The sequence below is a fragment of the Myotis yumanensis genome, unplaced genomic scaffold (assembly GCF_028538775.1).
Source record: "Myotis yumanensis isolate MYYU_CA2020_CCGP unplaced genomic scaffold, mMyoYum1.0.hap1 SCAF_10, whole genome shotgun sequence".
In the NCBI taxonomy this organism is placed as follows: domain Eukaryota; kingdom Metazoa; phylum Chordata; class Mammalia; order Chiroptera; family Vespertilionidae; genus Myotis; species Myotis yumanensis.
Genome location: NW_027223761.1, coordinates 7,410,798 through 7,433,677, shown reverse-complemented (window position 1 = coordinate 7,433,677; position 22,880 = coordinate 7,410,798). Strand labels below are relative to the sequence as shown.

The 22,880-nt window shown below is 60.0% G+C and overlaps 2 protein-coding genes across 3 annotated transcripts; both read left to right on the top strand.

The window, feature by feature from the left end:
- Positions 1–275: 275 nt before the first annotated feature.
- MRGPRF (MAS related GPR family member F) lies at positions 276–9,669 on the top strand. Of its 2 annotated transcripts, XM_070427705.1 has the most exons (4): positions 276–1,003; positions 1,603–1,663; positions 4,450–4,563; positions 7,848–9,669. In XM_070427705.1, the coding sequence occupies exons 3-4, from the start codon at positions 4,516–4,518 to the stop codon at positions 8,829–8,831; spliced, it is 1,032 nt and encodes a 343-aa protein (XP_070283806.1). In that variant the 5' UTR covers positions 276–1,003; positions 1,603–1,663; positions 4,450–4,515; the 3' UTR covers positions 8,832–9,669. The 2 variants fall into 2 exon arrangements, with proteins under 2 accessions (XP_070283806.1, XP_070283805.1); XM_070427704.1 differs by lacking the exon at positions 1,603–1,663.
- A 12,031-nt stretch (positions 9,670–21,700) lies between these two features.
- On the top strand, positions 21,701–22,654 carry MRGPRD (MAS related GPR family member D). The gene has a single exon (XM_070426285.1). It carries the CDS (start codon positions 21,701–21,703, stop codon positions 22,652–22,654), a length of 954 nt encoding a protein of 317 aa, XP_070282386.1.
- The last annotated feature ends 226 nt before the right edge of the window (positions 22,655–22,880 follow it).

The following is a 22,880-nucleotide window of genomic DNA, read 5'->3' as shown; positions in this document are numbered from 1 at the left end:
TCCCTCGGGCTCCCTGGCCATGAGAAAGTCGGACCAGGGCAGGAGGGGCCTTCCCAAGGGGCTCGCTGGGAAGCCATTCTCCCCGCCCCCGTCCTCAGTCCTCATGCCACCGCTGGGGCGCCTGCATCCCCCAGGCTCTGGCTCGGGGCCCCAGGACCCTGTGGTGCTCGTGGGGGGGAGTAGAGGTTGACTCATCCTCCCCGAGAACAGCGCACACACCAGGCGCCCGCAGCCGCCAGTTCCCGGCTCGGCCCAGGCGAGCACAGTGATTTTCCACTTGGGCCATCTGATTGCTATTAGGGCTGGGAGAAGGGAATTCCTGGTTCCACGGGCCCACGGGGGCCCTGGGCAGATTCCGGGGTTGGGAGGGGGTGCCGGGGGCGAGGAGTGCCACCTGGGTGGCCTCCCTGTCCCCTGCCAAGCCTACCTCTCACACGCCTGCACCTCCCCCTCCTCGAAGCCCTCGCCTGCTGTCTCCTGGCGTCTCCATATCAGCCCCTCAGTACATTGGAACAACCCGTGGGGGCCCCTCTCCTGGACCTGCGCCCCCAGAAGGCCCAGTGGGAGCTGCCGAGGAAAGGCACCCGCAAGTGGACAGCGGACGCCCCTCTCTCCAGGATGCGCGGGAGATTAACAGCTGGACTCTGGCCACAGTGCTCGGGCCAACTTGACGTCACCAGGCAGAGAGATGAGTTCCCAGTGGGGCTCTGGGTGGGGGGGGCTCCTGAGCAGGGCATTCCTTCCCCAAGCCTCATCCCGCTCCGCCCCTCCTCCTCCCCCTCCCTCCCCTCCTGCCGGGCCTGGAATTGGGTTTGGGGCGGGTTCTGCTTCCAAAGCCATCTCCCCAGCAGCAGGCGCGGGCTCTCCACACTCTGGGCTTTCGTTTGCTGAGGCTCCAGCCCTGCTCCACACTGGCCTGCCGCCTCGCGGATCACAGCCGGAGGCGGGCATCACCGAAGTGCCCTCCACAAAGGGGCGGCCTGGAGGGTCCGGACAGCTGCAGGTAGCTCCATGGGGCCCAGGGCCCAGGGGAGGGAGGTCGGGGAACCAGGTACTGCCATCTGCAAACCCACACTGCAGGGCGAAGGCCAAGCAGGGAAGGGGGATGAGGTGGGCACCTTTGGGGCAGGCAGCTCCCAGAAACCACAGCCCCAAGCAGGAGCCCTGAGACCCCAGAGAGGGCTGTCACCAACCCCGAACTCTCAAGGCTCCAGAAGTCCCCGGGACACGGGGGACCTTCGAGAGTCCCCCTTCTGTGGGGCTGGCCCTGGTGTTCTGGCAACTCCCGACCCCCAAGCTGTCCTCCACCCCAGGGCCCTGCTCTGTCCGCCAGTGGGTGTGGGCTCCCCCTCTGTCCCTCCACCACCCTCGGCAGCAGCTGTCCACGCCTGGAAGGGTGGGGAGGGAACACCCAGCGGGCAGCATCCCAAGCTCCGGAGAGGGCTCCCTGCTCGCACGCACTCCGCACACCCCACTGCTGCGCTGCCTCCTTCCCTGGGCACCGAGCTCAGGCAGCTCAGTGCGGGGCCGGTGCTGGGGTGGGCAGCGGGGTCAGCCTGGCAGCCACTGGAGGCTGGACAGCTGGGTCCCCCCTTCTCCCAGGCCTGAGACACCTGAAGTGGAGTTGGCATTGGATGAGGCCGTTTGTGAAATTTTCTGAAAGGTATCACTTCCCCAGAAAAGCCTTTCAACACAAGTTGTGAGCAGAGGATTTCGGGGGGAGGCTAGGGTGAGAAGGGGCAGGCTCTCTGATCTGGGGGAGTGGCAGCCGGGGGACAGGAGAGGGGCTGGCAGACGGGCTGGAGAACTTAGTGTTCCCACCGGGGCCTCCGGGAGGACAGCCTCGCTGCGGCCCGCATGGGTTTGGGGCTGCGGAGGTGAGTGGGGGTGGGAGGAGCTGAGAGCTTCCTGAGGCTGAGGAGGCAGACAGGTAGGTGGTCAGGGGCCTCTCCTTGGGTGTTGGGTTTTGAAAGGAGGGTCGGGAGTGAGCTGAGCTGGCAGTTTGGGGTTTTGGCGGGGGGGGGGGGGCAGGGTTTGTTTGTTTTTTTGTCTGCTTTAGCTCTCGTAGGCCTGATCCCAACCTGAGGAGCACACACATTCACACGCACTCACACATGTCCCATGCACATGCCGCACACATGTCCTTCTAGGGCCCATCTGGGGCCCACTTGGCTTCTGGTCCCTCTGTGTGAGTGCAACAGCTCTTCTCTGAGGGCTCAGACACACAGGGCACCCACCCCTCCATCAGGCAGCAGAGGGGGGCTCGGGGCCCACTCCAGGTCCCGCACAAGCCAGGCACCATGCACAGGTCCCAGCCGGCTGCCCTTGGGGGCCCTGTGTGTTGGGGGTCTCACCTGCCTACGTGAAAGGGCAGGGCTCTCTAGCCTCAGGACATCCCTGGGTCCAGGCACTGAGAAGCGAGGGCACAGTGCAGGGGGTGTGAAGGATGGGGAGGCGGAGAGGTTGGGGTTGCAGGCTGGCGTGGAGAGCTTGGGCAAGCCCAGTAGGTGGCGAGGCACGTGGCCTACCCCTGGTGATGGGTACAGTGGCCCAACTAAAGTCAAGACTGGAGAGGTGTGTGTGTTGGGGGGGGGGGGGGCGGGCGGGGTTAAGCGGCACACCTCCTTGCACTGCCATCTGCAAACCCACACCGCACGCACATCAAGGACTCGCCCACAGGACTCCCACCTACCCCCGCAAGTAACCTCTCTGGGGCACCCGCGTGGCCACCACGCTGTACCGGCTGCTGTCCAGGGCCGCTTGGTCCAACCACATGTGGCCTCGTGTCCTGAGGGCTGCACTGGCACCGCGGGCTGGGGGTGCTGGGGGCTACCAAGGGTTAAGAAAGGGTGGCAACCCACACAGACGGCCACCCTTTCCAGCCAATAATGGGCTTGGCTGCTGCAGGGGGCTCCGCCCCGGCCTGGCGGGGGCGTGGAGGGGGCTGCCCAGCCTGCGGAGGAAGGAATTCTGGGGGAGTAGAGCTGTCTGCGCTCCCTCCAGCTGAGGAGAGGCCTAGCCTTCGGCCGCGCCTGTGCCCCTGCAAGACCCTTCCTCTGCACACAGCCTCAGTTTCCCCACCTGCACAGTAGGACTAGGTGCTGGCCTGTGGAGGCAGAGCTCAGGTGGGCACCCGGACCAGGAGGACCAATGAGCTCTGCCCTGCCTGGGTGAAACTGTCTCTGGCAGGGAAGCCCCCTCCCAAGACTATCGCCCCTCCCAGGCCCCCCAGACCTGCCTGGCTGAGTCCAGCTGCCCTTCCACCAGCCTGGAGCCTGGGCCACGGCAGAGGCCTGCTGGCTTGTTCCCTCCGACTGCTCCTGCCTTTGCAGCCACTGGAGTCCTCACCACAAGCCTGCAAAGCCACAGCGCATGCAGTGGCAGTGGCCCGTGCCCCTGGGCAGGCAACCTCACCCCCTGGAGCCCCGTGCCCCCATCAAAGGGGAATGATAATACCTGCCTCATAGCTGGTCACAAGGACAAACGGGCCCTGGCTGGTTTGGCTCAGTGGATAGAGTGTCGGCCTGTGGACTGAAGGGTCCCAGGTTCAATTCCGGTCAAGGGCACATGCCTGAGTTGCAGGCTAGGTCTCTGGTGGGGTGTGCAGGAAGCAGCCGATCAATGGCTCTCCTCATTGATGTTTCTCTCTCTCTCTCTCTCTCTCTCTCTCTCTCTCTCTCTCTCTCTCTCTCTCCCCCCCCCTCCCTTCCTCTCTGAAAGCAAAAAATATATATTTTAAAAAAAAAACAAGGACAAACAGGATGATGGATGTGGAGCTGGCACAGTACTCAGCTCCCAGCTGGCCGTCATTGACAGAGGGTTTGATGGTGGTGACAGAGCTGTCCTACCTTCAAGGGAAAGACCAGACCCCTTAGCATGTTATAAACACAGGCCCAGCCAAAGGCCACCTCCTCCAGGAAGCCTCCCTGCCTTCTGGGTCTGACTTCGGGAAACCAGTGTCCCACCATGGGCTAAGCCAGGGGTGGGCAAACTTTTTGACTCGAGGGCCACAATGGGTTCTTAAACTGGACCGGAGGGCCCGAACAAAAGCATGGATGGAGTGTTTGTGTGAACTAATATAAATTCAAAGTAAACATCATTACATAAAAGGGTACGGTCTTTTTTTTTTTTTAGTTTTATTCATTTCAAACGGGCCGGATCCGGCCCGCGGGCCGTAGTTTGCCCACAGCTGGGCTAAGCACAGAGGCGGTACCAGGAAGTATGTGTGGGCCCCACTAGCATGTCAGCAGGGTGTGAACGAGGGGCCCAGGCAGGAGGTGACCTGCTCTGGACTCAGCAGAATGACCCCTGTGCCTCCCACGTGGCCCTGCCTCTCAGGGAGTCAGGCGATTGCTTGTCACCTCTCCTCTACGGTGAGGCCCTGGGGACAGGGCCTGGGAAGGGACAGGGAACCCTGTTGCCCTGATGTGGCCCTTCCTGCCTTTGCAGGTGGGGTGCACCAGCCAGTGAGCTGTGAGCAGAGCCGCGAGGAATCGGGACTCCCCAGGCCCGGAGATGGCTGCGAACGGCTCCTGGGAGACTCATCCCACCAACAGGAACAAGGCAAGTGCCCAAGGCCCGCCATGGCCCCCGGTCTGTGGGACAGGTGTGGTGGGAGGGGCAGACCCACCCAGCATCTCCCCGCCTCCACCCACTCTGCTCCACAGGGCGCAGGGGGGCAGCAGGGCCCCTCGGGCCACACGGCCTGGCACTGGTCGCTGGGTCCCTCGGATCCCGGGCTGCTCCTCGGTGAGGCCAGCACAGGGGACTGACACCCTTGAATCCCGTGGGGGCATCAGTCACCAACCCAGAGACCTCCTTCCAGCTCTTCCCTGTGGAGATGGGCGGTTGGCCACTTCCCGCGGCCACCCTGAGAGGCCGGCTCCGAATCACCCTGCTCATGCCGCCCACGGCCGGGGTCTTAGTCACACCTGCCTCCTGTCTTCAGACACCAGCGGTGGCTGAGACCGACAGCCCCCACCCCACCCGGGACCCCGTCTTCCCAGAGCCCTTGAACACTGGCATTCCCCTCTGACGCGGCCGACGCGCTCAGGGTGGAAGAAACTTCGAGCTCACCCAGTGCCGCCTTTCCCCAGGAGGAGACAGGCTCCCCCTAGCGCAGTGGCTTGGCGGGGTGAGCCCGGAGGCGGGGGCAGAGCCGGGACGCCTGGCCAGGGCCCTGACCTCCAGCCCCTGGCATTTCCCTCCTCTGGCAGTCACCACGTGGAGTGGCAGCCACGGGGGAGCAGAGATGGGACTGGCTGGGCGGAGCCTCCAGGAACCCCTGAGAAAAGGCGGGGGGGGGGGGGGGGGGGCGCCAGGCTTCAGGGCGGGCATTTTACAGGCGGCATGTGTCTGGGGATGGCAGCTCCCCGCCCAGTGACTCACCAGGGCCTCCCGCTCTGACTCCAGGACCGGATTGCAGGCTTTTTCCAGCCTGTGGTCCGCTCCGTCCGACACAGCCCCTGCAGCCAGTCCCCTCCCGGTGTCCAGGCCGGTCCTCCAGGGCAGCGGTTCTCAACCTGTGGGTCGCAACCCCTTTGGCGGGAACGACCCTTTCACAGGGGTCGCCTAAGACCATCCTGCATATCAGATATTTACATTACGATTCATAACAGTAGCAACATTACAGTTATGAAGTAGCAACAAAAATATTTTTTTAAATATATTTCTTTATTGATTTCAGAGAGGAAGGGAGGAGGAGAGAGATAGAAACATCAATGATGAGAGAGAATCACTGATTGGCTGCCTCCTGCACACCCCACACTGGGGGTGGAGCCCGCAACCCAGGCATGTGCCCTTGGCTGGAATCGAACCTGGGGCCCTTCAGTCCGCAGGCCGATGCTCTATCCACTGAGCCAAGCCGGCTAGGGCAACGGAAATAATTTTATGGTTGGGTCACAACATGAGGAACTGTGTTTAAAGGGCCAGAAGGTTGAGAACCACTGCTCCAGGGGCTTGTTCAGGCCCCGGTCTCAGGAATTACTAGGTCCGCCCCCGGCTCAGAGGAAGGTGGCAGGAGGCTACTCGGGCCTGGAGTGGTCAAGGCCACCAGCAGGAAAAGCTGAATAAAGAGCAAGCGAGGGGCTTGGGGGCTGACAGACAGATGTGGAGCCATAAATGTACTTATGGGAAGATAGGTGGAGAACAGGACCCGCTTAAAGTGACCTCACGAAGGCTCCCCAAAGTTTGGCCAGCACCCTCCAGTCCCTGTTTGTAGATTCCCCTCGACCTGACTCAGAAGGCCCCTCCCTTTGCTCCTGGGTGTCAGGCCCAGACAGCAATCCTCCAGGCCCAGCTCCCTGCCCGAGCTGGGGCCATCCGGAAGGTGGCAGAATTGTCCTGCCTCAAGGACCTTCCATTTGTTGTTGTTTTTTGTCTTGTTTTCTGAGTCATGAGCGATGGGAACTGATACCCGGCCTTAGAGGGGGAGGTGGGGGAAGTGGGGCCGGGGCCAGGGCCAGGGCCAGGGCCATGGCCAGGTTCCAGCCGGCTGTGTGGTGAAGACTCTGAGATGGATTAGTGATGCCTGCCCAGGCGTGGGATGGGAGTGACAGTGCCGGGCAGGCTCTGGAGTGCGAGGTCAGGTCAGAACCGGCAGCCTGAGCACGGCATCCGGCATGCAGACGTGTTGTGGGTGGCCCCACAGTGTGTTTTAAACGTGAACATTTAAAGATCAGGAGGAGCACATTACCATCCAGAGCTCTGGCTCCTCTGGCGACGGGGAAGGCTGATGGGCTGGAGCCCAGCGGCTGCCCACGTGCTCAGGGGGGAGCTCTGCAGTGTGCCTCCGCGCCCCCCACTCCTCCTGCACCTGGCCCACCTCACGCACGTACAGGCCAGCCCAGACCCTGCAGCCAGGCTGATGTTCGCTGGACACAGCTGAGCAGTCAGATCCACTGTTAACATATAGTTAACATATAGCTGATCAATAGTGAAAGTGCTCCCCTGGGGCCTGATAAATACCTGCTGCCTCAGCACCCCCCTCCCCAGGGACCCCCAGGCCCCCCGCCCCCCACCATCCAGACCCCAGAGGTCCCCTGGCCCTGCAGGGGCCGCCTCTGACTCCCCAGGTCTCTCTGATCCCACCGTGAGCCAGGCCCATTCTTTTTGTCATTTGCACATGCACGGTTTTATTTTTTAATAAATATTTTCACATTTTAGTGTGAGATAGTGCAGGTGCACAGAAAACCTGGGAGAACAGGACAACGCACGACACACACCCTCCAGCCATTCACTGCGGGCCTTGCTCCAATGAGCTTGCTCTCCATCCCTGTCCCTATCTCTTACTATGCTTTTTCTCCCAGACTGTTTGCAAGTGAATCGCAGACACGGAGCCCCTTTGGCCCCAGAGAGCCTGCATCTTCGAAGGACAGGACAGTCCCATACGTAGCGCCGCCCACTCTCCCAGCGATGCAGGGCCGTCATGGGTGCAGGGAGCCCCCGCCTCTCCGCAGCCGTCCCAGGAACAGCCTGGGCGGCGGGTCAGACCCCTCACAGGCTCGGACCCGGCCCTGCATTTCCTGGCCCTGTCTCTTTCGTCTCCTCCCGTCAGGAAAGGCTCCTCGGCTTCTCTCTCCCTTGCGCACATGGACGTGCTTTGACCGGTGTCTGTCCTGGCAGGTGGGCGACCGGCCCGGTCCCCTGTGAGTGATGGGCATGTCCCTTGTCACCCGTAGGCGGCTAGCTCCAGACCTGGGTCACAGAGTGGAGGCGCTGGGTGGAATCAGGGGTGTTGTCTGCTCTGCTGAGAGTCCGTAGTGAGGACCAGCACACCTGGACGCAAGTGCGGGGCGGGGTGGGCCCCACGCTGGCCTCACCGGAGTCTCCCCTCTGTGCCCGCGCAGATGTATCCGGGCGTGATCGGGGCCCCGGAGTTCCACAGCCGCGGCTTCCTGACCATCGAGCAGATCGCCACGGTGCCGCCACCGCCCGTCGTGAACTACATCTTCCTGCTGCTCTGCCTGTGCGGCCTGGTGGGCAACGGGCTGGTGCTCTGGGTCTTCGGCTTCTCCATCAAGAGGAGCCCCTTCTCCGTCTACTTCCTGCACCTGGCGGGCGCCGACGTGGGCTACCTCTCCAGCAAGGCCGTGCTCTCCATCCTGAACACCGGCGACTTCCTGAGCACCTTTTCCCAATACGTCCGGGCCGTGTCCAGGATCCTGGGGCTCTGCACGTTCCTCGCCGGCGTGAGCCTCCTGCCAGCCATCAGCTCCGAGCGCTGCCTGTCGGTCGTCTTTCCCGCCTGGTACTGGCGGCAGCGGCCCAAGCGCCTGTCGGCGGTGGTGTGTGCCCTGCTCTGGGCCCTGTCGCTCCTGGTCACCGGCATCCACAACTACTTCTGCGTGTTCCTGGGCCGCCAGGACTCCAGGGCGGCCTGCACGCACATGGACATCTTCCTGGGCATCCTGCTCTTCCTGATCTTCTGCCCGCTCATGGTGCTGCCCTGCCTGGCACTCATCGTGCACGTGGAATGCCGGGCCCGGCGGCGCCAGCGCTCCTCCAAGCTCAACCACGTCATCCTGGCCGTGGTCTCGGTCTTCCTCGTGTCCTCCATCTACCTGGGGATCGACTGGTTCCTCTTCTGGGCCTTCGGGATCCCGGCCCCCTTCCCCGAGTACGTCACCGACCTGTGCATCTGCATCAACAGCAGCGCCAAGCCCGTCGTCTACTTCCTGGCCGGGAGGGACAAGTCGCAGCGGCTGTGGGAGCCGCTCAGAGTGGTCTTCCAGCGTGCCCTGCGGGACGGCTCCGAGCTGGCTGAGGCTGGGGGCGGCACACCCAACACAGTCACCATGGAGATGCAGGGCCCCCCGGGGAACGCCTCCTGAGAGATGGGCACCTGGAGGGGAGGCAGGGACCAGAAGGACCTCCAGAGACAGGCCTGGGCAGCTGCCCTGGTGCCCGAGTACAAGGAGGAAAGTCTGCTTCCAGCCCCTCGGGCCTCCTTCTCCCGGGGCTGGAGGCTCTGTGAGTGACCAAGAGACTGAGCAGCCGCCTGCAAACAGGCCCTGAGGCCCTGCCAGGCTCCCCCAGGGTTCTCTTGCACCAGCACCCACTGTACAGAGTGTCCCCCAGTGGGGGGCTCTCCTCACCCCAGGCTGGTCTGGGAAGGAGAGGAGGGGGCCGCCAAGCCCTGTCCACCTGCTGCCCCTCTGAACGTGCCCCCCTTGAAAGTGACGCAGCCATCACAGCACCAGTGGGCCACCAGCACCTCCCCCATGGAGCACCTGTTCTTGCCACGCCACCCTCTCGAGGCAGTGTCGGTGGCAGGCCTGAGCGAGCAGAGCGAGCGGAGAGGGTCCGGGGTAGCCTGCCTGTGGCTCAGTCTTTCTGCAGGTGATGTTCCTGCCCCCTTGGTGAATCCTTGGTGACTTTCACGGGTGTGTTTCTGGTCCCAACAGGCAGGTGGGGACAGGAGGACCTTCGGCCAGCTCAGAAAGGTCACCCTCCTTTCTGGCGCCATGCCAGCCTCGGCAGCCTTCCGGAGCACACAGCGCGTGCCGGCTGCCGCCCCCCTGGGCCTGGGGTGCCTGCAGACCATCCGGAAGTGGGCACTGGTTCCACCTGGCCACCCGGCCCACCTCCAAGCACAGTGGCCCAGCGTAGCCAAAGGAAGTTTTATGAAATAAATGTATATCAATAAACATTTTATATCTTACTTCCTCTGTCCTATCCATGGTCGTGTTCCTTTTAAAAAAAAATACATTTTTTATTGATTTCAGAGAGGAAGGGAGAGGGAGAGGGAGATAGAAACATCAGTGATGAGAGAGAATCACTGATTGGCTGCCCCCTACTGGGGATCAAGCCTGCAACCAGGCATGTGCCCTGACTGGGAATTGAACCGTGACCTCCTGGTTCATAGGTCAACGCTCAACCACTGACCTGGCAGTCTTGTTCTTGTCCATGCACCACCCCCCAGCGCAACCTGCTCTGCCCCCAGCCCCTGTGTGTCCTCTCCCGGCTGGTCTGTCCTCTCCTCGGATGTGAGCTCTGCTCCTCAGCCACACCATCCTCCTGTGCCCTCTCTCACCCACCCAGGTGCCCTGCTCCCCTCGGAGCCTCGGTCTTCATCACGCCCACCTGGCGCCAGGCCCTGTGCTGGCTGCTCCGGCCCTGCCTGTGGGGAACACGGTGTGTCCCCATGGAGGCCTCTGGTTGGGGGCTGCATCCTCTCCTGCTCCCCATCCCAAACTCCATGAAGCAGAGCCGCCCCTCTGCCCGGCACCCCCTACTTCACAGCATAGGCCGGGTCCCTCCCAGGAGGTGGCTTCCAGGCCCAAAAGCGTCCCGACTGCCCCCTGGCCTCCGGTCTACCCCACCTTGGGCTCCTGGTGTCCAGCACGGGCCCCGGCCGCCCTGTGGAAGCTCCGGGGGAGCCTGCTCATAGGCCCAAGGAGGGACCAGGGCGGGGCAGGCCCCTCCTCTGTGGAGAGCCAGGGGAGGGCGGGAGGGCTGTGCCCACGCTCTGGGCAGGAGGGGTGGCTAACGGAGTGGACTGCCCAGCAAGGCAGCAGCACCGCCAGAGGCTGGCATTCTACCCACATGCACTTCCCTGAAGACCGGCCCCGAGGCGGCCGACTCGTCCCTCCTGGCCACTGCAGGCCATTGCTCCCAAGCTCCCCTCCCGACAGTCCCAGCCACGCCTGCCCGCAAGGCCCTGCTCTGCAGAGAGAGGGGACCCTGTGCGGTTCCAGAGCCTCAGGTGATGGCGGTCGGGGCGGCCCGCCTTCCTCCCAGCAGCTGGGGCGTGCCCTCCCCATGCCACCCAGAGGACCCAGGAGAGCAGAGTTCGGCCACCGCATCTGTCATGTCTGGGGACTCAGAGAAGCCGGGAGGGTCCTGGGACCTACGTGAGGGAGCGGACCAGGACCCTCCACCCAAAAGCTCCCCTGGTGCCTCCTTGTGGCAGAACCCCTCCCAGGCCTGAAGGGGCCGAGGGGACCATTGGGGGCCATTGGGGGCCTGGGTTTTCAGTACCTGGAGTTCACTGCTTCCTCAGGAGCCCCCACCCCGGCCTCCAGCCCTGAGCCTTTGTGGGGAGCTTCCCCAGGAGCTTGGAGAGGCCGCCCTGCCGAGGTTCAGAGCTCAGACCCAGTGGGTGGGTCTCCCTTACCCACGACCAGGGCCTGGGTGTGAACATGAATCTGCCCCTGGCAGGCACCCGGCCTGGGAGGGTGGGAGTGAACCCCAGGAACTAGGCCTCTCCCAGCCGGCAGCCACTTCTCCTGTGCTGATGGCTAGTCGGCTGGGGAGCAAGACTTCCTCTGCCCGACCACCCACATCCCTGGACCATCTCTGCACCTCCCGCCCACGCCCTGGACCACCTCACCTCTGGGCTAATGGAGGGCGGCACACAGATGACCGCCGGGCAGCAGCCGCAGGCCTCACCGCTCCCTCCTCCCTCCTCCCTCCTCTGGTGTTTAATTATTCAAGCAGGCCAGGGAGCCAGGCAGGGATGGGGCGATGGGCTGTGCTCCCACCCCACCCCACTCCCTAAGGCAGCACAGCTGGGCCCCAGTGCCCTCCCCAGCACTTTCTGGGTGTTGAGTGAAAGCAGGAGGCAAGGGCTCCAAGCATCGCTGATGTTCACCCTGAAATTGTCTGGAACCAGGGATCTAGCCACTCGCCCCTGACACTTGCTCGTCCACAGAAAACAGAACTGAGTTGCAGGGAGTGGGTACCGCCACTCCTACAAGAACAAAGAAAGACTGATGTTCCCCTCCCCAGCTCCTCTGGTTATTACTAAGCCCGACTGTGGAGAGCGGCTACAGCGTTCGGACAGGTTCAAGCCTGGGACTAATGAGAGGGCACGATCCTCTCGTGGCAAAGCCACGTGCAAGTCCCAGCACAATTACAGCCAAAGGCTGTGGTTGTAAGCTTGACATTATGGTCTGAACCTGTGGCCCCACGTGGCTGAGTGATATGGGCTGCGGGAGGTGCAGCAAGTAAACAAAGCTTGATCAGGCGCATGTAATTGAGTAGATTCGAAACTTGTGAGAACATTGTAACCACGCCCTTACTTTGCCTGGTGGAATCTGGCTATAAAATAAAGACTCGCCTTGCAGGCCGTGGCGCTGTCTCTCCATCAGAGAGGGCAGCGTCCCACCTAGCACCCAGCTTTATTCTCTTGTCTGTCTTTTCTTAATCCTTCACCGCCCCCTCTCAGGCTCACCAAACCTGGCCGTGTGGGCGCGGCACATATGGCGCCCAAGGTGGGGCTGAGTACAGGTTCACCCATGGCCCTGCCGGCTCGGCACACCGGCTTTTCTATCCCATGGGACATGCAGGATTGGGAGGGGAAAGGGACAGGGTGGGCCGGGGTCAGGACAGACCTCTATGCTTCCCACCACCGTCTCTGCAGAAATGAACACGAGGAGAAGCCACAGCCAATGCCAGGGATGTGCAGGGTACGTCCAGGGCAAGGTCGGTGTTAATGTGCCTGTTTCCTCGAGTTCTGCGATTAGGCCTCGGGGCACGAGGAAGGAAGGGAGAAGGTGGCCACGGAAGGAGGGACCCGCACGTAACAGCCCATCCCAGGCACAGGCGATTAAGGCAGTGACCGCCATTTATCAAGGGCCTACTATGTGCAGTGGGCCCTGTGCTGAGAGCTCCGCCTACACCTCTCATTTGATCTTCACAACAGGCTCACAGACGGAGCTCCTGGTCCAAGTTCAGCCCCAGCAGGTGGGGGGCCCTGGCTGAGCCCCGTCACCGTCCACAGGCTCCGCAGTGACCATCTCACCTCCCTGGAAGCGCAGGCCTCTGCCCTCCATGTCTCCCATCAGCAAAGCCCTGGGAGCTGGGCCCTGGGTGATGCCGTCACAGCCCAAGGACCCAAACCATCCTTGTTGGATCCCACACGCGACTGAGATCAAAGGGACGGCTTCGAGGGCATCTGCAACCGGTGGGGGGTGGGAGGCCGACACGTGTTCCACAGGCAGCACTCGAACAGCCTGCAGGCCGAGGCCTCTTCCTGTCTCCATCTTCCCAGAGGGAGTGCACGCTGCCTGGCATCTGCCCAGCTTTCTCGAATGCCCGGCCCGCCGAGGTTTTGCGATAACCTGGCTTTTCTGCCAGGATTTTAAAACCCAAGATCTTCGGCGTGAGCAGAGCTCCCTCAGCCCAGAGGACTCCTTCCCGGGAACCCCGGGCTTCGTGCCGGAGGCAGGCTGAACAGATGGCGCCGTCCTGGCCCCACCTCCCAGTGCGTGGGGAGAAGCCAGGTCCAGGGAGATGCGCCCCCAACTCAGGCTGACCAGGCCGAAGCTATGCACGCGCACGCAGGCCCTCCGGTTCGGGACAGCCGAGTGCGAGCGCAAAAGAGCATATTTGGAGCCAGTGGGGCTGGAAAGCCGCCAGTAGGGGCTCGGAGGAAACAACGGCGCAGTTCACAGAGCGAAGACTCATGGAAAACTCGGCTTCAGGGGGTCGGAATGCCAGCGCGAAGTTTCCTGGCAATTCCGAAGGCTCCCCGCTCAGACATGTTTTCGAAGGTTTTCTAATTGGCTTAACTGCATGTAATTTATATACTGGTACACGCACCCATTTCGTATGTAGTCTGATGATCTCCAACACGTGCGGACACCGTGTCTTCACCAAGTCAATACAAGGATGTTTGCATCCCCCTGAGAAAGAACATTTCCGTCATCCCGCAAACATCTCCTTGCGAACCCAGGCAGCCCTCCCCCTGCTGCTGCCCCCAGCCGCAGGCAGCCACTCTGCTTTATGCCACTAGAGAGTATCGATGACCGATTATAGATTAGTTCCCTAGACAGATGTTCACACCGCAGTGGCCAGGATGTGTGGTGACAAGCACAGGAGCCTAACTCTAATCTAGCTGGGGGTGGTGTAAGTTGCGGGGAGGGGGCATTTCTAGAAGTCATCTTCACCTGAATCTTACTTGGCCAAACGGGGTCACACTTGAGCCCTGGAGCGAGAGGTGGGGCCAGGGGAGTGAGAAGGAAGCCCCGCCCACCTCACCTAAACCCACCCCCTGAGAGCTGCCGGTAGCTTCTGGCTCTAGGCCAGTGGTTCTCAACCTTCTGGCCCTTTAAATACAGTTCCTCATGTTGTGACCCAACCATAAAATTATTTTCGTCGCTACTTCATAACTGTAATGTTGCTACTGTTAGGAATCGTCATGTAAATATCTGATATGCAGGATGGTCTTAGGGGACCCCTGTGAAAGGGTCGTTTGACCGCCAAAGGGGTCGCAACCCGCAGGTTGAGAACCGCTGCAAGCCCACGCAAAGCCCATGCAGAACGAGCCTCTCCGTCCAATAGCCCGCAAGGGACATAATAGTACTTGGCTTCCTTGTTTGCCATCGGCTCCATGAACTAGTAACCAAAGCCAGGCCCCTTGTAGAGTCCCAGGCCTTGATTCTAAACCTGGGCCCCGGCGTTCTCACCCGGCACAGGTCTCAGGGACTCAGCCCCCGCTCGGGCCTCGGCTGAATGGCCTCCCTGAGACCTTGGAGCAAAGAAAACACCCGCCTTGGCGAGGGGAGCAGAGCTGAGCTGCCTCCTGTCGCAGGGAGTATGTCACTGGGCGTGTCCTCCCACCGGGCCCAGCCAAGCATAGGTCTGAGGGCGGGGATTTGCAACCTGCCTCCTTCACGTAGGTCTGAGCTCCCCGCTGATCAGGATTCTTGGTTGCAAGTGACAGAATCCCCGTTGAAACGCACATGCGTGTGGGCGCACACACAGAATGGGTTGGTCCGAGTGACGGAAAAGTCCAGGGGTGGATGGGCTCCAGGGACAGCTGGATCCAGATCCATGCAGCCATAATTAGTAAAGAAATGTGAGCCTCTGCACACGCCAGGCACCGGAGGTGCGAGAGCATGGGCATTCCTGCCTCAGGAAGCTCCCGTCCTCCGGGGCAGCCTGTCTGTCTCAGGTCTGAGGCCCCGTGTTCCTCGCTGGCCCATTCTCACGCTCGGCTGAGCGGCCTCCCCTGCAGCAATGAGAACCACCGCCCGGGAGAGGCTCCTGAGGCAAGAAGGCCTCCGTGGCCCCGAATGAGAGCCCCTGGCAGCTGGAGTGGCTCCTGCAAGAGCGAGTGGTCCAGGTCCCCTGGGGTGCCCTGGGTCCCCGCCCCCCCCCCCCCCCCCCGTTATCAACGTCGATCTGTGTCGCTCACGGGTTCGAGGTCTGAGGTCCCACCTTTCCTCTCCTCACTCACATTTGTTTCCAAGGCTGGTGCCCAGCGTGTTCCACGCTCCCCCCTCCACTCCAGGGCGGAGCAGGGAGGGTGAACACGCCGTTCCGGGGGCCTCCAACTTCAGTCGCCCAACACGCTGCCCTTGCTCGGTCCAGCGGGCTGCCTGGCACGCCAGGTGATACCAGTACAGTGTCAGCCTCCATCCTGCCCTGGAGGGACCCAGTTTTATCCGATTCTTCACTTACCAGGCGGGAGAGTGGGCTCCGCAGATGTGAGGGAGAGATAGTCCCGTTCCTCCCAGTCACCTGGGGCCCCATTCGGTTGAAACCCCCCGATTCCTGGGCGGAGTTGAGGGCGGCCCGGGAGGGCATCCAAGCAACTAGGTAAGGACGTGGGCGCTCAGGTCACCTCAACTACAGGGTCCCCAACTAGCAAGTTGCAGAACTCGGACGTGAAATGAGGCCCTGGACTCGGGGTCCAGTGCTTCTTCCTCCCACCCCTCGTCGCAGAGCCCCGGGCAAGCCCATTAGCCAGCGCCTCACCCTGCAGGCGGCCGGGCAGCCATAATGGCTCTCCCAGCCCACAAGCGCCTGACTTCCGACAAGGGAGCTGCTAATGCTCTGAGGTCTCGGAGGCTGTCCCAGGTGGCCTCCGGGAAGGATGGCCGGGAGAGGGGGAGCCTCCCACTGCTCCCCAAAGCTCCCCCCGCCCCCCGCCGTCCCATCCATCTCCCTGCATCCCAGGCCTCCCCTGGGCAGGAGCTGGGGGCACGCCTGGCAGACCATTAGCCCCAGCTGCTCTCCCACAGCCCCGGGGGAGGGGGCCCTCCTGCATTTATATCTCAGCTCCCCTTTGGCTCCTCAGAAGGAGCAGGAGAAGGTTCTTTGAAGGCTCCGGGGAACTGGGCTCCTTTGAGGCCCGGGTGGGAAACCGAGGAAAAACAGCTCCGAGGCCCGGGCCAAGGGGACCTGCCGAAGGGTCGCACCAGCGGCGTGCGGAGGGGGCGGCCACCCGTCCCTGAAGGACAGGGCGCCACATCGGAAGCAGGTGAGAGGCCCTGTGTTGGCCCTGGGCGGAGGCGGGACAGCATGATGGGAACAAGCGATGCCTTGCAGCCCCTGGCAGGTGTCTCACCTTCTCTGGTCCTGCCTCTTCTCCCTGGGGCTGATGAAGCCTGTCTCACTCCCATTCTGAGATGGCAGAGCCAGGACGCAGGTGCGACAGGCAGCTCCCGGGGACACAGTGGGAGGAAAAGACATCCAGTCAGGTTTTGGAAAAGCAACTTGTGAAACAGCCGGGTAATACATTTTCATTGATGTGAAAACAAATTCATATGGAAATGCACAGCGAACAACCTCCAAGGACATGACCCCACCATTAGCAGTGACATGAGGATGAGATCGGGGCAACATCGTACTTTTTGCTTAGCATTCGGATCTTTTCAAATAAGGCTGGTGTTTCCTCTGTGCAGATTTTTTTTAAGTCTTTAAAGCACAAGGAGAAATGGGCAATATGATAGCAGTCGTGGGAGAGAACGCATTTCCACCAGTCGGCAGGTCATTACTGAGCGTTCGCTACGTCGGCTGCGTGCTGGGGACCCGGGGACACGGAGATGGGTCAAGTCCTATGCAGGCCCGGGGTGAGCCTCATAGTCCAAGTTGCACAGACCACGCCGAGGGAAGGAGGGCCTGGAAGTCTGGGGGCACAGAACCTAGCACTTAGCTCAGGGGCCAGCCCACATTTATTGAGCGCCGACTGTGTACCAGGACCTGATTCAGGCCTGGCCGGGACACGCACATCCCCACCACCGTGCAGGTCCCATCACCGCGGAGAAGCCGGAGTTAAGGACCGTGTGGTTCGCCTCTGCTGGGCCCGGCACTCCAACGCTGGCTCCATGAGAGGGACCCCACTCGGGATGGGGCCCTAAGCCTCTGGGGGCTGTGAGACAGAGCCCAGAGGGAGCCGGGGCCCTGGCAGAGATTAGGGGCTGGGGCGGGGAAGGAGGGCCAGCTCCCTCCCATCCCTCCTTCCCCAAGTGCCTCCAAGCCCAGGAGAACCCATTCTTCCGGTTCCTCGGGGAGCTGGTGCCTGAAGGGTGACTCCCCCAAATGTGTATGTTCTGTCTCAAGGTCCGGGGCCCGTCCCAGACCAGGGGGTCCACAGGCAGGAACCCAGCTCCCCCATCCCTTCCCAAAGGCTGCTTGGGGTACCTCTGCACCCACAGAACCCCACTGAGTCCAGCTCCACCCACTTGTCAACACTGAAAGGTGAAAATGGGAGGTGGATGGTTCCCCTCTAGCCCCCTCTCCTGTACCAGCCTCTGCAGAAACCCCAAAGATCTGCCGGACCCATGCCCATCCAGTCTACAAAAATATTTATTGGACACCTGCTGTGTACAGGCACAGCGGTAGGTACCAGGGAATACAGACAAGTCCCTGCCCCAGGAGCTTTCATTCCCATGGAGAATACACAATAAACAAGTAAAATACATTTTAAAAAGAGAGAGAGAATCGTGTGGTCCATTTCCACACAGTGCATGTGTTGTTTGCTTTCATTAGGAAATACTCACAGGTCCTGAGTTCCTGCCAGTTAGTGCATTAGTCGCTCGGGTACCATAACAAAACAACAAAACACAGCAGGCAGTCGCTTCAGAACAGACGTTTGCTTCTCACACTTCTGGAGGCTGGAAGTCTACGATGGAGGTGCTGGCCATGGAGAGCTCACTTCTTGGCGCCAGACGGCCACCTTCTCTCTGTCCTCACACTGGGGAGTAGGAGGGTGGGAGGGTTGGGGAGGTTGGGGGGGGTGGGGGGGGGAGAGATGCATACAAGAGAAGGAGGGAGGGAGCGCCCTCTGGTGTCTCTTCAGAAGAAGACACTAATCACATTAGATCAGGGCCCCACCCTTATGACCTCATTTAACCTTAATTACCTCCTTATCTCCCAATACAGTTGCATTGTGGGTTAGAGCTTCAACAGGTGAATTTGAAGGGGACACAATTCAGTTCACAGCAGTCGGGATAAGGGCTCCTCTCTCTTCACACCTCCCAAATCCCTCTTCTCTTTCCTTGATCCCAGTACTTGACCTCCCTTCTACTTTTGCTGAAAAGGGGGATGCCTAAGAAAGAACAGTGTCTCTGCTGCTGAGTGTCTTCTGGAGCCACCCCACTTAGAACACCAGCCCCTCCCCTCGGTGCTCCATCCCCTCACCCAGCCGTTATCTGTTGGAGTTTCCCCGAGCAGCTCCCCTGTGACAGCGTCCCCGCTCCATGGGGACATTGTCATGTCTGAAGCTGTGCTCTTCCTGCTCACTGACAACCCCCCCCCTCAGAACATCATCTCTGGGAGGCACAGTGTCTGTCTGCTTGTCCCTCTGCCCCAGGACCTGCAACAGCACTGGCCCAGTCTGTCCTCAGTCAGCACTTGCGGGTGGACAGCTAGTGACCACTAGGAAGAGGCCCAGGTGTTCCAGGGCCCCTGTCCAGGCGGAGGTACCCCTGACCCAGAGCAGGCAGGGCCCCATGTGAGCGGGGAGGTGAAGGAGGTGTTGGCCTGGGGGTCCAGTGTCATAAGGACTGGGGGTGGCAGTGTGCATCCCCACCCTGTCCACTCAGCCCACATCCTCCCTCCTGGGAGAGCTGCCCAAACACGCCTGAGTGTGGCCTTTGAGTGGCATTGAAGGAGGGGTCCCGTCTGCTAAGGGGAGCCAAGGGGATCCTTGCTCGGTCCTTTATCCCTTCACCCGGTTTCTCCCAGCTGCCCTCAGCCCTCAGGACCTCTGAGGCCCACCTTGTTAGTTTTCTGCCGTGGTTGTAACAGGTAGTTGTTTCTAAGCGTGTGTTTCCTCCCTGGACTGTGCTCTCTGAGAACAGGCTTTGTCCATCGTGGTCACTGCTGAGTATGTGCTGAGTGTGTGTGCGTACACATATATGCCTGTATTGTATGTTGTGTATATGTGTGCACGTGTGTACATGCTATGTTTACCTATGTGCTATTATACATGTATATTGCTGTGTGTATATACCAGGTATGGGTGTTATGGTATATGTATATATGTTCTCTCTACATAGCACTATGTATCTGGCACATGGTATAAGTCTGATAACTATTATTTCACTTTGTCTTGAACCTAAGGAAGAGGCTTCTGATTGTAGCCACAGGGCACCTATGGAGCTTGGAAGCAAAGAAACAATAGAGATGATTCTTGAAATAAAACAATTCTCAAAAGCCCTAGCCGGTTTGGCTCAGTAGATAGAGCGTCGGCCTGTGGACCGAAGGGTCCTGGGCTCGATTCTGGTCAGGGGCACGTACCTCGGTTGCGGGCTCCTCCCCGGCCCAGGCCCTGGTCAGGGCTTGTGCAGGAGGCAACCGATTGGTGTGTTTCTCTCACATCGATGTTTCTCTCTAAAAAAAAAAATCAATGGAAAAATATCCTCGAATGAGGATTAACAACAAAAAAACAATTCTCAAAATACAAACCTTCTGCAAATAGATAAAGGACAAAAGAAGCAAAGGCACAAATTAAAAATGGCAGATAGAATTAAACTCTTAAAAATTATAAAAGCATTATACCAATAAACATGAAACCAGAGAACAGGAACAGTTTTCTGGAAAAACGTTACCTGCTCTAAGTCAAGAAGTGATGGAAGATCTGAACACACCGGACAGTACCTCAGCTGGAGCTGGAGCGTCTTCTCACCGCTCTGCCTGTCCGCAGCCACAGAAACATCGCCAGGCCAGATGGTCCACCTTCGGCCAAACCTTCAAAGAAAGATAATCCTCACGTGATAGAGACTGTTCTAGAGGGGAGAGAGCGAGGGCCATCTCTCCGAGTCCTTTCAGGAGGCCAGAGAAGCCTTACAGCTTTGAATACAAAGCATACGAAGACGGCGCCAGAAGGCAAAATCACGGGCCAGTTCACTTACGGACATGGATGAAAATTTGCCAAAAAAAAAATCCGAGCACCCAGGCAGGGGGCAAACAGCAAATTGGAAATGATTTACCCAGGACATAGAAGGATAAATCAGCATCAGAAAGCCAATCACTGTATATTCACCACAGAAACAGATTCAGGGAGGGGGGCGGGGGGATGATTCAGTAGATGCAGAAAAAGAAATTGTGATAAATTTTGTCACTCATTTATGATAAATAAATGGTCAGAAAGCCAGAAAGGGAACTTCTTCACCTTGATGAAAGGTAATACCACAGCCCTAGCCAGTTTGGCTCAGTGGATAGAGCGTCATCCTGCGGACTGAAGGGTCCCAGGTTCGATTATGGTCAAGGGCACATGCCCGGGTTGCGGCTCAATCCCCCAGTGCGGGGCAGGCAGGAGGCAGCCGATCAATGATTCTCTCTCCTCATTGATGTTTCTATCTCTCTCTCCCTTCCTCTCTTAAATCAATAAAGAAATATATATATGTTTTTAAAAAAAAAGATAATACCACAGCCCTGGTCAGTGGCTCATTTGGTTGGAGTAATAAAATTTCAAACCACAAAAAACTGCTTTTCCATGCCATCACTTGTAACTATCCTAAAAACATAGCGTTGACAAAAAACAAACAAACAAACAAAAAAACAGCAGCAAGCATTCATGTAAATTAAGAACATTTCCAGGTAAGTGCTGGGGGTGGGGGGGCTGGGATGGAGATAAGCGGGAAACTAAATTATTTTATTTTTTAAAATATATTTTTATTGATTTCAGAGAGGAAGGGAGAGAGAGAGAGAAACATCAATGATGAGAGAGAATTATTGATCAGCTGCCTCCTGCACGCCCCACACTGGGAATGGAGCCTGTAACCCGGGCATGTGCCCTGACTGGGAATCGAACCGGGACCTCCTGGTTCATAGGTCAATGCTCAACCACTGCACCAGGCTGGCTGGGCTGCTTTTACTTTACTTTAAACGGCCTGCTGATCCTGTGTGCTAGAGTGAGGGTGTAACTCATCCTACTCTTTGCACCTGAAGTTCACTTCACAGGATTTGAATTATAGGAGAAAAATGATATTATCAATAGATGTAGGAAAAGCCTTTGAGAAAAGTCAATCGATGGCCGAAACCGGTTTGGCTCAGTGGATAGAGCGTCGGCCTGCGGATTGAAAGGTCCCGGGTTCGATTCCAGTCAAGGGCATGTACCTGGGTTGCGGGCACATCCCCAGTAGGAGATGTGCAGGAGGCAGCTGATCGATGTTTCTCTCTCATCGATGTTTCTAACTCTCTATCTCTCTCCCTTCCTCTCTGTGAAAAATCAATAAAATATATATTTAAAAAAAAAAAAAAGTCAATCGATGTCTCTTCGTGATTAAAACAATAAGCTCAAAACTAGGAGAGCCTCTTAACATGGCCAACGGCCTCCATAGTTCTGGGCACCTAAGGAGCCCGGGTGGCAGGTTCAGGGGGGCTGGGAGCCGCTGGGAGGCAAAGGGTTGCCTCCTGGGCAAGGCCTGAAGGCCCGGAAGCATGAAACTCGGGGTGGTGCTCCCCGAAGCCCCCAGGGTCCACACAGCACAGAACCTCACGCAGGTCCACCTTCTTCCACAGGATGAACCAGAGTCTGAATGACAGCCAGGCGCCCACGCCCGACCCCAGCAGCCCCGAGCCGCGGGCGCTGGGCGTGCCCTACTGGGTGCTGAGCGCCCTGACCCTGCTCACCTGCGTGTGCAGCGTGGCGGGCAACGGCCTGGTGGTGTGGCTGCTGAGCTGCCGCGTGCGGAGGACGCCCTGCACCGTCTTCGTGCTGCACCTGGCCCTGGCCGACCTCCTCTTCCTGCTCTGCATGGCCTCCTTGCTCAGCCTGGAGGCCGCCAACGCGCACCCCGTGGCCTACGAGGTGCTGCGCAGGGTGAAGTACTTCGCCTACACGGTGGGCCTGAGCATGCTGACGGCCATCAGCACGCTGCGCTGCGTCTCTGTCGTCTGCCCCGTCTGGCACCGGCAGCACCAGTCCCCGCGCCTGTCCGCCTGGGTGTGCGCGGCGCTCTGGACGCTGTCCCTGGTGATGAACACCCTGGCCGCCGTCTTCTGCAACAAGTACTGGCGCCCGGACGAGAACCAGTGCTTCGTGGTGGACTCGGTGCTCAGCGTGCTCATCCTGGGCATCTTCACCCCCGTGATGACCGTGTCCAGCGCCACCCTGTTCGTGCAGGTGCGGAGGACCTCCCGGCGGTGGCGGCGGCGGCGGCCCACGCGGCTGTACGTGGTCATCCTGGCCTCGGTGCTGGTGTTCCTCGTCTGCGCCCTGCCCCTGGGCCTCTACTGGTTCCTCCTCTTCTGGCTGCACCTGCGGCCCCAGGTGGTGCGCCTGTACAGCTGCCTGTCGCGCCTGTCCGCCGCCGTGAGCTGCGGCGCCAACCCCCTCATCTACTTCCTGGTGGGCAGCCGCCACGCGGGCCCTCGGGAGCCCCTGGAGGCCGTGCTGCAGAGGGCGCTGCAGGAGGCCCCGGAGCTGGAGGGGAGAGAGACCCCCTCCGGCTACAACAACGAGGAAGGGGTCTGAGCCGCCCCCCCCCATGCCCCGCAGGCCTGCCCCAGCCCAGCACCTGGCTGGCCTGCTGTTGCCCCCAGGAACTCTGCGCTTCTCCTGTCGGGGTCCCTTTCCTACAGTCAAAGCTCCCCCCAGCACAGTCAGGGCCTCACATGCCACTCGGCTGGAAGATGAAATGTAATCTCTTGGCGTCTGAGGATCTTTGGCTAGAGGACAAAGGTTGGCCGTCACCCTGGCC

Coding starts and splice junctions, on each gene's coding strand:
- MRGPRF (XM_070427704.1), top strand. CDS start 4,516: ATGGCTGCGAACGGCTCCTGGGAGACTCATCCCACCAACAGGAACAAG. Junction 4,564..7,847: donor ATCCCACCAACAGGAACAAG/GCAAGTGCCCAA, acceptor GTGCCCGCGCAG/ATGTATCCGGGCGTGATCGG.
- MRGPRD (XM_070426285.1), top strand. CDS start 21,701: ATGAACCAGAGTCTGAATGACAGCCAGGCGCCCACGCCCGACCCCAGC.